General features: G+C 36.6%; 1 protein-coding gene across 2 annotated transcripts in view; it reads right to left on the bottom strand.

Moving 5' to 3' along the window:
* Positions 1-15,202, bottom strand: part of Polr2I (RNA polymerase II subunit RpII15) — a 30,457-nt gene extending 15,255 nt beyond the window's left edge. The window contains exons 1-5 of one of the 2 annotated variants that reach the window (XR_011017527.1): positions 14,901-15,202; positions 14,696-14,750; positions 11,502-11,575; positions 11,284-11,410; positions 8,634-8,889 (exon numbers count right to left, since the gene is read on the bottom strand). Coding sequence is in view for 1 of the 2 variants with exons in the window: in XM_067135318.2 (XP_066991419.1) it covers positions 8,827-8,889; positions 11,284-11,410; positions 11,502-11,575; positions 14,696-14,750; positions 14,901-14,974 (393 nt within the window). In the remaining variant the exon portion in view is untranslated. Of the gene's footprint in view, positions 1-4,305; positions 8,890-11,283; positions 11,411-11,501; positions 11,576-14,695; positions 14,751-14,900 lie in introns of those variants that run through there. The other variant, XM_067135318.2, reaches the window with a different exon arrangement.
* Positions 15,203-15,645: the final 443 nt, after the last annotated feature.

Below are 15,645 nucleotides of genomic sequence, written 5' to 3'. Positions count from 1 at the left end.
TGCAACAATTGCCACTCGCTCAAGCTTTCCTGATGTCATATGTGTATCATGTTTAATTATTCTGTCTACTAGTGTGAATGTATATATATTAACAAATGGATTACATGAACATTTTTAAAAATCCTTGAACTGCATACAGTTTACTTGAACTATTTCTTAATCAACTTCTTGTTATTATTAAGCTTAAGGCATTGTATACAAAAATATAATACCATCATAATCTATTAGTTTCATGTCCGTATTGATTTAATATTCACAAATAAGAAGTTTTGAAGCTTCCACCTAATCAATACTTTATTTATCTATTATTATTGTACAGGACTGGTTTCGACCCCTTTGAAGGCCATCCTCAGCTGGTTAACATAACATATAATTAAAACATCTCTAAATACAATGAAGAATGTATTTAGTCTTGTCTTGTATACATATGTTTTAGTTATCACATGATCTGTTTAATTTTTATTTGGCTGAAGATGTCCACTCAGTGGCTGAAACTAGTCTCGAGACTGATGTAATATTATTTACTCGATATATTGTACTGGAAAGGCGGACATTCTTGTCAATTTATTTCTCACAAATTTACATCAATACACGAAGTGCATGGATGGCGTTGTTCTGCTGTTTTTATTAAAGCAACACTGGTTAAATGAGACAGTGGTGATGTTTCATAATCCTGCATCAAGAACATGTTTAAAAAATTTCATAGTATGGCATAATAGGCGGATTGGCCTGTAATTTGAGTAATCCTGTATATCTCCTTTTCCTTTCCAAATCAGAATTGTAATACTGGTCCTCCAGGCCTCGGGTACTGTGTCCTCCCTAATAATCTTGTTGAAAAAGTCAGTAAGCCATGCTTCACCTTGTTCTTCCAGAAGATTCCGTACTTCGGCTAGGATATCATCTGCACCAGGCGCTTTCCCAGGCTTCATTTTGTTGATGACAGTGGACACTTCTTCCATAATGATAGTGGACACTGGGTCATGAATGGGATCAGCTGTAGGTAGAGGTGGATGAGGGAACTCCTTGTTGCATGTATCCTCAAAATACTCCTTTCAGTGACGTAGTATGTCATGTCTCTTCTGTGGGACGAGCCCATTTCTGTCTTTGGTGTTGATAACCTGACCTAGATGTTGTGTGGCGTGATCCTGAGCGCGGGCATGTTTGTAGATTCTATTCATGCTACCAGGCTTATCCAGCTCGTCGTAGATGACTTTATAATGTGTTGCTTTAGCTTGTTTTGTACTGGACTTACGAGCCCTGTTTCTAAATCCTCCGTGCTGCGTGTCTGGTGCCATGTCTTGTAAGCAGCATTCTTTTCCCTGGTTGCCTGCTGCACATCATCATTCCACCACCCGGTCTGCTTGTCAATAAGGTATCGATTTGGTTTGGTGACACCTAGGGTGGATGTGGCACATGTTTTGATGGATTCAGAAAATGTGATCCAGCCATCTTCTACGGATGACATTGTAGAATTTGAAATCGATGATTGCAATGCTGTTTTGCTTTTTGCTAAGGGCTTTACGTCGCACCGACACAGATAGGTCTTATGGCGACGATGGGATAGGAAAGGCCTAGGAGTTGGAAGGAAGCGGCCGTGGCCTTAATTAAGGTACAGCCCCAGCATTTGCCTGGTGTGAAAATGGGAAACCACGGAAAACCATCTTCAGGGCTGCCGATAGTGGGATTCGAACCTACTATCTCCCGGATGCAAGCTCACAGCCGCGCGCCTCTACGCGCACGGCCAACTCGCCCGGTAATGCTGTTTTGATGGTAGCTCAATGTTCTACTAGTCTCCACCATTTAATGCGTTCAGTCTTTGTGCTGGGCCTCACAAATACATAATCTATATGGACTGTGGCATCTAGTACAAGTAGTTGGTGTTGAGGAGTAACGCTGTCATATGAAATCACTTTCGTATCCTTGACCATCGCAAGGTCCCTTCATCTTGTCATCCAGTAGTCAATTTGGGACATTTGGCTTCCTCTATAGTAAGTAATAAGGTGCGAATTCCGCTTTCTAAAAAAGGTGTTTGTTACAGACAGATCCCAGGCTTCAGCAAATTCTAGGATTCAAATGCCATCATTGTTTCGGCAACCATATCCATGGCCTTGATGGTTTCGTTCAAATCCGTCCATGCATGACCAACATGTCCATTCTATCCACAACTTGTAGTTGATTCACTAGTTGCACTCCATGCATGACCAACATGTCCATTCTATCCACAACTTGTAGTTGATTCACTAGTTGCACTCGTGATTTTTCAAGAGCAGTTATGGCATCAGGAAGGAACCCAAAATTTGTTTTGATGTAAGAAAGTGCACCCACAATTTCTTTATCAGCCAGCAGTTCTTGTGTTGTTTTGATTGCAGCAGAAGCAATGTTTTCAAAGGAATCACTTACTTTCTTCAAAACATCGAAGTTCTGCCATTAATAATTGCAGGTGTCAATCCATGTTTCCCATCTCATTAAAACAGATGAAAATAGTAATGGAATGTCTGGTGCTTCTGTTCTGAATGCTTGAACTCGAGAGGGAGCTTCCTTGAAAACTTTATTAACAGATACAATCAATCTATCAGCTTCAGGAAAATTAGCTTGCACCTCCTCTGCTGTTCAGTGTAATGCATGTGCTTACAATTGGCTTTACATCGCACCGACACACCAACACAGATAGTCTTATGGCGACGATGAGACAGAAAAGGACTAGGAGTGGGAAGGAAGCATCCGGGGCCTTAATTAAGGTACAGCCCCAACATTTGCCTGGTGTGAAAATGAGACCTGAAAAACAATCTTCAGGGCTGCCAACAGTGGGGTTCAAACCCACTATCTCCCGAATGCAAGCTCTCAGCTGCACGCACCTAACCGCACGGCCAACTCGCTCGGTGCTAAACATACCACATGCACCCTGTAGGGTTCTACGTCTGTGATTAACTGCAGCACTTCATCATTTCTGATGCCGTCAGGCCACAGTATTGTCAGTGACTAGTGAAAAACTGCAAATTGCTGAGTGATCAGCTTTATCTCATTGACAGGTGAAAAACTGCAGATTGCTTAGTGATCAGCTTTATCTAACTGTTCACAATGTAGTAAGAAGTGTTCTCCAGGGCTTCCTGCATCCAATATTCCAACCACAACATTTATTATGTAACGTCTTATAGAGTCTGATGTTTCATCCACTGAAATCCATATGTTTTTGTCTCCACCTCACTTCCTTATTTCTTGTATAGGTTAGTCATAGCATCTGTCGACATAAGTTTGTCTCACTGTTCTGGGATCTGGTATTGATTTTCTGGTCTCCTCTTCTAAGAAAGTTCACAGTTTTGGATGATTCAGTGAATGCAATGGAATATCGACACATAAAAATGCTCTGCATATTTTCTCATAAAATGGTGAAAATGTTGCACTTGTTTTCCAAGAAGCATCTACTGCAGGCTTCTGTTATCTTTATTTTGAAGTCGCTGCAGACCATATGTATGACCTGTGTTGTTCTACTGTAAATAGTTTTTCAGTAGCTACTCGAATATCACATACCTTGCAAAACAATATTGACCATCAATAGAAAAAAAAAACATTTCTCCTTGCTATGAAACAAGTCAGTTCAATTTAACACGTTGATATTCTTTCACTTTAGGCATCTTACTGTGCACAGTAGTTGACTGAATAAAACTAACTGAACTAACTGAAAACTCATACATCTACTCTCTTTTGACTTACTTATTTCCTGTTGCTCCCTCTGGAGCATAGGGCCTTGGCGAAATTTCTCCACACAGTACTGTAACAGTAAATATGGTACTTTGATGAGCATGAGAAACGCAGGGCATTTTCACACTAGGCAAATGTTGGAGCTGTACCTTAATTAAGGCCACGGCCGCTTCCTTCCCACTCCTAGCCCTTTTCCGTCCCATCGTTGTCATAAGACCTATCTAAGTTGGTGCGATGTATAACAAACTGTGTGTATTGATAGAATATCCCTCACATACTTGAGACCACACTGCACTACAAGATTTAAATTGTGAGCAAAACAAGGAATATGCCTCCATCCAGTCAGACGTATTGTAGCTACAATATTAGCGGCATTGTCACTATTGACACAAACAATTTTCTTCTCAATTTTCCACTCGCGGACAACCCTCTTCAGTTCTTCTGAAATATTCTGTGCTGTGTGCTTAATGTCATAGGGAATTTGCCACCTGGGTGATTGCCCTAAATGCAGATCAGTATTGATTGATTGATTGATTGATTGATTGATTGATTGATTGATTGAAATACTGCTGAAATACAAGGATGATACTGAACCACACTCTGATGCCAACCATGAAAAGTACAATTTTATTTTTCACTATTATACAGTGAAGTATGAACACTATAATTTCCTTTTTTGTAAATTATACTGTAAGAGATGTAATAAAACTCCACTTCAAGCAATTAACTCTTATGCTCGGTTTCACCAACCTTCATCAAAATGTACTGACGAACATCAAATATGACGGTTGATCAAGGCTTGACGATTCGTTAAAATGAGAAGGTTTCATCAAATTTGATGATTCATCAGAATAATATTTAGATGTCCATGACAAACTAATATATGGTGGCCTTTCTGATTTGCTAGTACAACAAAAGAAGGTTAAAAAGCAATAGAATTCTGTTCTCGTGAGTTATGTAATGATATTTCTCTACTGAATTAAACTCATATCTAAAAGTCAGTTAGTTTGCCGGGCGAGTTGGCCGTGCGGTTACGGTCGCGCAGCTGTGAGCTTGCATCTGGGAGATAGTGGGTTCGAACCCCACTGTCGGCAGCCCTGAAAATGATTTTCCATGGTTTCCCATTTTCACACCAGGCTGTACCTTAATTTATTAAGGCCACGGCCGCTTCCTTCCCACTCCTAGGCCTTTCCTGTCCCATCGGCACCATAAGACCTATCTGTGTTTTTGCGACGTAAAGCAAATAAAAAGAAAAATTAGTTACTTTAACAATGTTTTGATTAACTACTAAGAAGAAATGGACAACAAAGAAACATTTCAAAAAGGGGCGAGAATTTCTCCAAAGAAGAGATGGAACTTATGGTAAAGTCAGTTGCTGAAAAGAAAGATGTAATAGAAAATAAGAGAACTGATGTATTGACTGTAAAAGAGAAGGAAAGAGCTTGGGAACATTAACAGACATGTTTAATGCTAGAGATTTTGTTAAAAAAAGACCGAAGCAGTAAAATAATTTTATGACAATTTTAAGCGCAGGTCGAAACAACAGAAGGTCCAGGATAAGATCAACATGCATAAAACGGGAGGTGGAGCAGCTGAAACCTCATCATTAAGTAAAAACTCTTCCCAATTATTATCTATTATCTGTGATCAAGTGGAGCCTATTCCTAATGAGTTTGACTGCGACGCTTTCTACAGAAATTAAATACACAGCACGGTTACGAACGATGCGATGGAGTTAAGACGAATACGACATAAACTCTCTGCTATGTTGGAGATCGTACCTCATGAAGAATCAATGACGTCAGCTATTTCTCCAACTCCTGTTTTTACCAAGCAAGTACAGATATCGCAGCCGAAACTAGCGTCAACTACTTCACGGAATCCGTGGAGTGCAAGGAATAGACCCAATTTAAATAAAGTGAAAAAGACCAAAACAGCCAAAACCCGTGAAAAACTTTCCGAACTGTCTGAAGAAAGAGGAAAACTATGCAACCTAGAGTTCAAGAACTTAAAAGAAAAACATGATTTAGAAATGCAGCTTCTTGAAATGAAGAGGGAAAACTGAACACATGAAAGAAAAAAATGAAAAGCTTAAAACATCTGTGTTACAAGCAAAACTTGCCAATTATTTGAACAAGTAATTATGTATTAATAATGGAAATATCAGTAGTATTTAAACATTTTTTTAATTTTTCTCTCGCCCCATATAAGGGATCATTCTAAATGCTAGAGAATAACGACTTTTGCGTCTGCATTATGTGACAAAATACACAGGACTATAGGTGAAAGTGAAGTGACTAACAAAAATGACATTGATGTAGGCACAATTTAAATTGCCAGTAAATTGAAAGCAAATGAGTTAAAATGTAATGAAAATAAGTTCATATCACTGATTAAGAACATTTTATTAAAATGCTGGCGAATTTGTTTGTTTAACTGGACTACTTTCTTAGAGGAAATAAGTTTTGACAATCATTTCACGAATAGCAGCAGGCGCACCGTCACAAGGAACATCTACGACGGGGACAGGTACCGCATCAAATATACGGTAATTTCTGTCATGAGCTCTTTTCTCTTGCAAATACTCACAAAGCTCTTGATCCTAGGGGGGGGGCATCCTCCTCTCTAGTTTGTACTGCAATATGTTGAAGAACAGCAGTGGCTACTATGATGGTTAATGCAGTTCTTTGTTCTTAATCCTTAAAGATAGCACAGGAAACCCCCTTTTCCACAACCCATACTGTCTCTCCACAGTGTTTCTCGTCTCCACACGAGCTTTGTTTTCGTTTTCTTGGATTCAAAAAGGGAGTTCGAAGATACGGGCTTAACAGTAACCATTATTACCCAATACAGTAAAACCTCATTAATTCAAAGTCGTTGGGATGCAAAAATAGGACTTCGAATTACGTGATTTCGAATTAACCACCAACACGTACTTCAGAAATGCCAACCCTTGCGGCGTCACAATATATACTAAGCCCCGTTACTGCATGCAATTAACCTTGATTCACAGTTTAAAGCTCTCAAACATCACGGAGAAAACTATTTTCAAAATGTATCCAAGAAGGTGCATTTACAGTATTCAAATAATGCACTTGGATAACTCACCAGCAAAAATAACCTCACGCAATGGAATCAAAAGAAAGAAAACATGATTCAAAGACGAGGAGAAATCTATACTGGCTCCCCTGTGCAAGTGCTTTATTCATTGGATTTCTGTACTGTATGCATTTTAGATGCCTTGTGCTTGCAAAGAATGTACCCGATGCCCTTAAAACATCGCGGCTTATCGAACTTTCCTATGATGAGGGGAGAAAGTTTCTTGCTTCTGTCCATATTATAACAACAGAGCAGTGACTATTCTGTACTCGTACGATTTCCCAGCATGGCACTTCTAAGACCCATTAATACATGCAATCACCTTGATTCTCAGTTTAAACTTTTCAAATACCATGGAAAACACTATTTCAGAAATTTATCCAACAAGGTGTATTTACATTATTCAAATAATGCTCTTGTATAAAACAATGACAAACATAACCTCACACAACGAAAGGAAGAAAAATACGATTCAAAGACGAGGAAAAATTAAGCTGGCTCCCCTGTGCAAATGCTTTATCTTTTGGATTACTGTACTGTCTGCATTTTTAGATTCCTTGTACTGGCATGGAAAGTGCCCGACGCCCTTAAAACATCGTGGCTTTTCGAACTTTCCTATGACAGGGGAAGGAAGTCTCTTGCTTCATTGTGCAGTGTACACTGCATAAAAACACAGTACTTTTGCCGGCTGGCAATTCTCTCCTTTAAAACCAAAAGTCCGTTTGGCCTCAGCATTTAAAAAGTAAAACAAACAATGCAGTTTCATTGGCACTGACAATATTGTTTGGTGTGTACAAATTGATTACAGGCTATAAGCCACGCTTTTTCGCCAACTACTGTTGGCATCGCCACTGTTCGCGGATTCTACCTCTCCGCACACTGCCTGCTACGTGATATTGTGGCTTTCCTAAAAACGCCAAATACAAAATAATTACGATTCCGCTTGAACATAGCAGATATGAAGCACACTGTAGACACGCCGAAGTAGGTGAAAGTGCGCAAAGTTACCCCTTCATGTTCCGGAAGACGTGTTCTTTCATGACGCGGAGAAATTTTAAATTTAAATTACTCTGTAAAATACTATTTTTTTCAAAATGTAAAGGCAGTTTCGAATTACAAGTCTGAATTTTGATAACGGGACAGACATTGTTCTTCGAATTACGAATTATCCGTATTTCAAATTCAACTGTTTAAATAACTTGCAAAACCGTACCTCATGTTTCCGGGAACGAGAGCTACTTCGAATTAGGCGAGATTTCGAATTATCGAGGTTGTACTGTAAATGCCCTTCTGGTATTCTTCTTGTTTCGAACATCATTCTGATTTCTGTGTTTTCAAAAATGAAGCTATCATGTACCGAACCAGGCTATCGTGCTACTACATTTCTAATCAGTAGATTCGCGTCTGAAAATGTCTGAACGTTAATGAAAAAAATATTGTTTTGCTACAGTCAATTGCCCCTTACACCTGGAAAATTACATATACCATAAAATTTAACATAAAAATGAGCACAATAATAATTGATGTTCACTATATTTTCCCTTAAACAAGGATAAACAGTTATTTCCATATAATTATTCAAATTGCAATAATCATAACTGTATGTTTACAGCTAGGTAGCCATTTTAATTAACTTGAGGATCGTCAAGCGAGTTGACGAACGAAAAACCAATCTTCAAAGTGGAGGAACAATTGGTGAAAATGGATGTTGAGGAAACGTAAAAAGTGGATTTGACAGACCATCAAATATTTGACAACCGTTATCTCCCTTGACAAAGGTTGGTGAAACCGGGCATTAATGTTTTCCTGTACCAATTTTCAGCATGAGTACTTACATCCTCACAAAACTATCTTCTCCTCACACCAAAGGAATCTCTTTTATCTAGGTCTTCTTGAAGAATTAAAATTAGCACTGATCACAAAAAATATCCATGGGATGTATTCATTATGAACGTTCTTGACTTTGAACATGAAACTTCTCCCTCGAAAGGAAAATACACAAGTCATCCATCTATCACCACGGTATCTTCATTCTGTCCAACGATGGGAGCAATGTGTATTCGTGCAGACATAGTACAGTCTCATCTCTTCCTGAAATAATACAATTTCAAAATATAATCAAGATAAAAAAATGAGAACCAAAATATGAATCATCAACAAGTGAATCACCATCAAGTATTCTACCTCGTACATTCATGGTTATGGAAATAAAAGGAAAATGAAAAAAAGTTCACATACTGGTACTGCCAGTAATATTATGACTCCAACAAGAATTTCTGATATGAGCTCAGCTACCATTCATAAAAACACACATTTTTCTAGTTCATAAAGCCTTTTCATATCTCCGGAAGTTTTGAGCGACTTCATTTCTGGATATGTGAAGGTTATTTCAAGAATATTACTAATACAAGCTTCATGTTGGCAGCATGTTCAGATCTGTTATGGTGTGTAAAAAAAAAATCAGCAATCGCGTCAGCAGATATGTTGCTAATCTGACTCTTGTTTGCTATTTTAAGTAAGATTAGGGTCTTAGCAGCACAATTTTAAATTCATATTGAAGGGTAGGGTTTAACAGTGGCATCGCAAGATTTCCTTCCAGGGCATGATTCATTAATATTTTTGTGCATCATAAAATTATATTTTAATTATTATAAAAACAAAAATGAACACTCTTTTTGTATGAAGACTACCGGTATTTTAACTAGGCCTACATTTTTCATCACAATAAACAAAATTCCAAACGTTACTATAAAATAAGTAAATTATGGAGAACGTAATGATATATTCATATCAACATGTCTATAAGTGACTGAAAATGTCTGAACGTTGTCAGCTAGTTGTTTGTAATCACAATTTCGACACTGGGAACAAAATGAAACAACTGTCAATATAATTGCATTGCAATGTAATTTTACCAGCAATGCATTACTAGTTTTATAATTCATTCTACATCTTACTTTTAATTCTTTGTCATTCAGTATTTTACTGAAGAAGCAAAATGAAGAAGGAATATTACCAATCGTGCACTGAAACAGAAAATCTGATCCATGCTAGTACTAATGCTGGATGAGTTAATAATTTATCCACACAACAAAAGGAGTCTCATTACATGTACAGCATAGAACATTTACCATGTGAAGAACGTGATCATATTTTAAACATACAGAGGGGTATACAGTATCCTCACATTTATCAAGTGATAGATGGGATAATTTATGAATTTAGATAAACATGTCTTTAACCCTGCTTCATTGGTATGCCTCTGGAATTTAAGAGCAAGGTCTGAACACAAAGAGAACATAAAAAGCACTAATATCTCCCTTAATATTAGAGTAACTGAAATTATGTGTATTATGAAGTCTATAATAAGCGTCATTTCCCATAATCTATCTCCTATACATTTTTCATACCACAACAATGGGCTCAAATTCTGAAATAATAATACAATAATTAATCTCAGTGCATTACCAAAGTGAGTGCAGCAAGATAGTGAAAGAGTATAGTGAGCAGGTAACAGGAAAAATAAATATTCAATCAAATTTTTAACCAAATGTAGGGTCTTAGCAGCACAATTTTAAATTCATGTTGAAGGGTAGGGTTTAACAGTGGCATCGCAAGATTTCGTTCTAGGGCATGATTCATTAATATTTTTGTGCATCATAAAATTATATTTTGATTATTATAAAAACAAAAATGAACACTGTCAGTTAGCGCCTGAAGCAAAATGAAGAAGGAATATTACCAATCGTGCACTGAAACAGTACAGTATCACAGTTAATGCATACTATTTCCATGAAATCACCTTTGAAATCCTCATGGCATGATAGTTCAGTAACATTACCTCTATTTTCTCACCAAGGCAGTTGCAGTCTGACTTCTGAGCAATGTATACAGGGTTATCAAAATGGAAAATGACATTCCTGTGGTTCAGAATCCACATACAACTACAGACTGTATGACATGGTCACATGAAATCCCCATCTATCACTATACTTCTCACACATGCATTACACCTGCGCAACATGAGAGTAGCATTAAAAAAATGTTGCAAAATTTTGGACTTGGAAGACTTGGGAGAAAGAAGACAAGCTGCTCAACTAAGTGGTACGTTCCAAGCTGTCAGCGGAGAGATGGCATGGAATGACATTAGTAGACAAATAAGTTTGAGCAGTGTCTTTAAAAGTAGGAAAAATCACAATATGAAGATAAAGTTGGAATTCAAGAGGACAAATCGGGGCAAATATTCATTTATAAAAAGGGGAGTTAGGGATTGGAATAACTTAACAAGGGAGTTCAATAAATTTCCAATTTCTTTTAAATCATTTAAGAAAAGGCTAGGAAAACAACAGATAGGGAATCTGCCACCTAGGCAACTGCCCTAAATGCAGATCAGTATTAACTGAATTGAGTTCACCCAAATTGCCCCCCCCCCCAAAAAAAATAATAATAATAATAATAATAATATCTAATTCTCTTAATACTTACTTCAGCACGTCGAGTTTGAGCCTGGAAAAATACTGCTTCCCTGTGGTTACATTTGGGGCAAGGATGATCCTCTGTACGTGGAAGAGTGGGATCAGAGATCACATCTGATACAATATGGGTTAATTCACTGAAGAAGAAGAAATACATTGTAAGATATGATAGTTTCACACAAATTATCTGTATTAAAGGTGGAAAGCAAATATCTACAGTTTACTTACTCGATTTCGTGCATAATTTTGTTGACGTATATGCAGTTACTGTCAGCTAGTTGTTTGTAATCACAATTTCGACACTGGGAACAAAATGAAACAACTGTCAATATAATTGCATTGCAATGTAATTTTACCAGCAATGCATTACTAGTTTTATAATTCATTCTACATCTTACTTTTAATTCTTTGTCATTCAGTATTTTACTTAATTAGCTCACAATATAACCAAATTGAACATTTAATTTACAGCAATATGTTTGTTTGTAACTCTGTTTGAAGTCTAGAATTGCATCCATTTGTGGTAGTATACTTTCATCTTCCCTCTCCAACTTCTCCTATTATCTCCTGTTTTCTTATTCCTCTGCCCCTTACAGTTAACAGTAAACAAACTCCACAAGCGTACCGGTACATGCTGTTACTCATCATTTGAGGGGATCTCCAATATCAAATGACGAATGATGTTGAACTTTAATTTGAAGAGGAAAATATACACTGCAAATGGGATTTAGTCACTTTATTCAGGATCACTATCGTACAACCCCATATAATCATAGGAAAATAAATACAATAAAATAAACTTATTTTACACACCTCCAACCCTACACAATTAGGTGAATGAACATACAACCAATACCCAATATTTCTCAGTCAAGCCTCTATGACTGAAATATTAAAGCTCTCCGCTGTAAAATCATTCCAGTATTTAAAAAAATATTAAAAAATTAAAAAAAAGGCCAAGTGATAAATTAGATAACTTCCAACTACTTTACCGACTGGCATTTCAAAAATAATTGAAAAAAAATGTATAATAGACTAATAAGTTTTACAAAAAGGAATAATATACTGTCAAATTCACAATGGATTCAGGACTGGGAAGTCAACACACACAGCCTTTTATGAATGTAGAAGATCATTCTCACACATGCAGTATCCATGCTAGTACTAATGCTGGATGAGTTAATAATTTATCCACACAACAAAAGGAGTCTCATTACATCTACACACAGCCTTTTATGAATGTAGAAGATCATTCTCACACATGCAGTATCCATGCTAGTACTAATGCTGGATGAGTTAATAAGTTATCCACACAACAAAAGGAGTCTCATTACATGTACAGCATAGAACATTTACCATGTGAAGAACGTGATCATATTTTAAACATACAGAGGGGTATACAGTATCCTCATATTTATCAAGTGATAGATGGGATAATTTACGAATTTAGAAAACATGTCTTTAACCCTGCTTCATTGATTAATTGTATCTGTATCTTTGAAATTGTTCTGTTTTTTTAAAAGAATTTAATGAATAAAGACAGTTCCCTAAAAATGACCACAACACAAGGCACAAACAAAACATTCATGCAAATACGAGTAGCCTATATCTCAGACAGGAACCTTCACATAGGGATGAAATTATACAATAATATATTAAAACTGAGAACAAATTAAATGTAACTGGCATATTTCTGGAATTTTCGAAGGCTTTTGATGTTGTAAATCACAAAAAAAAATTTGCGAAACTAAATCAATATGGTATTAGGGATATAGCAAATAAATGGACTGAATCGTTCCTAGTTAGACGGAAACAAACTGATAGCCTAAAGTGGTGGTGGAAACACTCCACTTAATGAGCAGTTAACTGACAAGGGTACCATTAAAATTGTAATTTCACAGGAGTCCTCGGCCCTCTTCTTTTCCTTTGGTATATAAATCACATAGGCCTATCACAGATTACTGATTCATGTGAGAAGATTATGTTTGCAGACGATACTACAATTTTAATAAAGGGTAAAACAAATGAGGATCTGCAGCAGTGTGCTGATGCTGTTGCAGAACAATTATCTAAATGGTCTCAAAACAATCACCTAATCATAAATTATGGAAAAATAGTATCTCTTAATTTCTATTCCACTCAAAAAAGGAAACTTGCAACTCCAAATAACTTATAATTTTAAATGACCTCCAGATATAAAACATGATAGTAACAATATTTTTTAGGGATTTGGCTTCAGTTGATCTCAGATGGAATCACATAGGCCTACAGTATTTAAATTCAAAACTGAGTACAATGTGTTTCGCATTATGTATTTTGAAATCTTGTACAAGCATGCTAACATTAAGAAATGCATACTTTGCTTATTTCCATGCACACTTAATATACAGAGTAATATTTTGGGGTATGTTGCCAGATGTTTTCAGTACTTTCAGGATTCAAAAGAGAGCAATTAGAATTATGATGAATGTTGAAACTAGACAATCTTGCAGACCTCTATTCAAGCCTTTAAACATCCTCCCATTACTTTGTATCTGTATCTTTGAAATTGTTCGGTTTTTTTAATAGAATTTAATGAATAAAGACAGTTCCCTAAAAATGACCACAACACAAGGCACAAACAAAACATTCATGCGAATTCGAGTACGGTAGCCTATATCTCAGACAGGAACCTTTCACATAGGAATGAAATTATACAATAAACTACTGCAGGACATCTTGTCCCCAAAATAAAAACATTTGAAACATTATTAAAGGCATATCTGGCATACCACTGTTTTTATTCTATGAAGGAATATCTAAAATAGATCACAAAGTTTATCAGATGCTGTAATTATCAGATTAATATATAGTGTGCATAACAATTTGTTATACAGAATGATTTATCTCTTTTATATAATATATTTGCTTTAAGACGTATCCAATATCAAAATGTACTTTGTATAGACCTAGGTTACATGTATTTGATTTGATGAATGCTACTATAATATACCATACTTGGATTTCCTTCCCCCTAGAAGTGTGCTGGGATGACATGTAATTTAGTCTCTTGGTTTCTTCTCCCATCCTACATCAGAGCATTTCGTGGCTTTGGGAGTCTTTAGTTTTCGTGCCTTTTGTAGCCCTCGTCTTTCTTTGGTTGATACCTTCATTTTTCCCAAATGTCGAATCCCTTCCATCCCCCCCCCCCCCGATTAGTGTTTATAGAGAATTTTACTTCCTCTTAAGTTATACAACATGTCTCATTGTTCGCAGGCACTTAAGTATAGACGAACATAAGTAACACTGCTAATAGTACATTGGAAATAGAATAACCTTTCGACTCGTAATAAACACTGCATTTCACTGTAATTGTTCCCATTAGATGTGCTGTATTTTTTCACATACAGACCAGGTTGAAAAAGTATTTATAACATACTCACAGCATACAGCAAAACCTTGTTTTCTTTGTCCTCCTTCGGGTATAACATATTGTTGCTGAAATTGATGAAAAATTTAATTGGACGGGTGGTCAGTAGAAATAATTTTAAATGAGTATAAAATATAACATTCAATCAGCCTTGTGCGTCATATGAACATTTTAACTACGTTTTATGTTATAGGTTGTTCTATAACGTTATTTCTCACCATTCTTGACAAAAGCGAATTCCCACAAATCCTGGTCCGTCATCGTGCGTGTCATATCCTGGAATTTTTGACATTTTTAGAAGAGGCGCGTTTGCTAATTAAAAGATTTCGCAAAATTCACCAACAACACAGAGCTTCCTACCTACAATCAAAACAAACTTGGTAACATGCACAAAACTCAGCTTTGCCAACCTGTGAGTACATTATGGTAAACAAGTTGGACAGCAGTATCAATAATACTTTATTAACGGTAATACCATTTTATCGAATTGAATATCTACATCTAAATGTACCTTTAGTCCATTTTACCTAGTAAGATTAAATCACCTAGACATCAATTAAATCCTAACGAAATAACAATGCCTGGGAACCATAAACTACTCAGATCGGTTCAGGGTGGTATTGCGAAACGACCTGACGTTCAGTGCAACCGGCGAGAAAGAGTTGACTGACGGAGCTCGAAAATGGTATGTTGCTATGGCAACGACAACCTCGATGCCCCATTTAGGGGGTCTCCAATATTTTATTATTAATAGAAAATGCACACAATGTGCAAAAATTTACATGGAAGAACAGAATTTTGTCAAAGATTCTGTTCTAAATACACAGTACAATGTAGGTTACATCTTTCACACACACACGTTTGTCCGGGTTCGTGAAATCGTTTGTTCGCGCATATCTTGTACTGTAGTGGAACCCATGAGTAGCAAACCTTGTTATTATATCAATCAATCAATCAATCAAT

The sequence above is a fragment of the Anabrus simplex genome, chromosome 1 (genome assembly GCF_040414725.1).
Source record: "Anabrus simplex isolate iqAnaSimp1 chromosome 1, ASM4041472v1, whole genome shotgun sequence".
NCBI classification, from domain to species: Eukaryota; Metazoa; Arthropoda; class Insecta; order Orthoptera; family Tettigoniidae; genus Anabrus; species Anabrus simplex.
The sequence above is the reverse complement of the archived record's forward strand: the minus strand, read 5'-3'. Positions and strand labels throughout refer to the sequence as shown.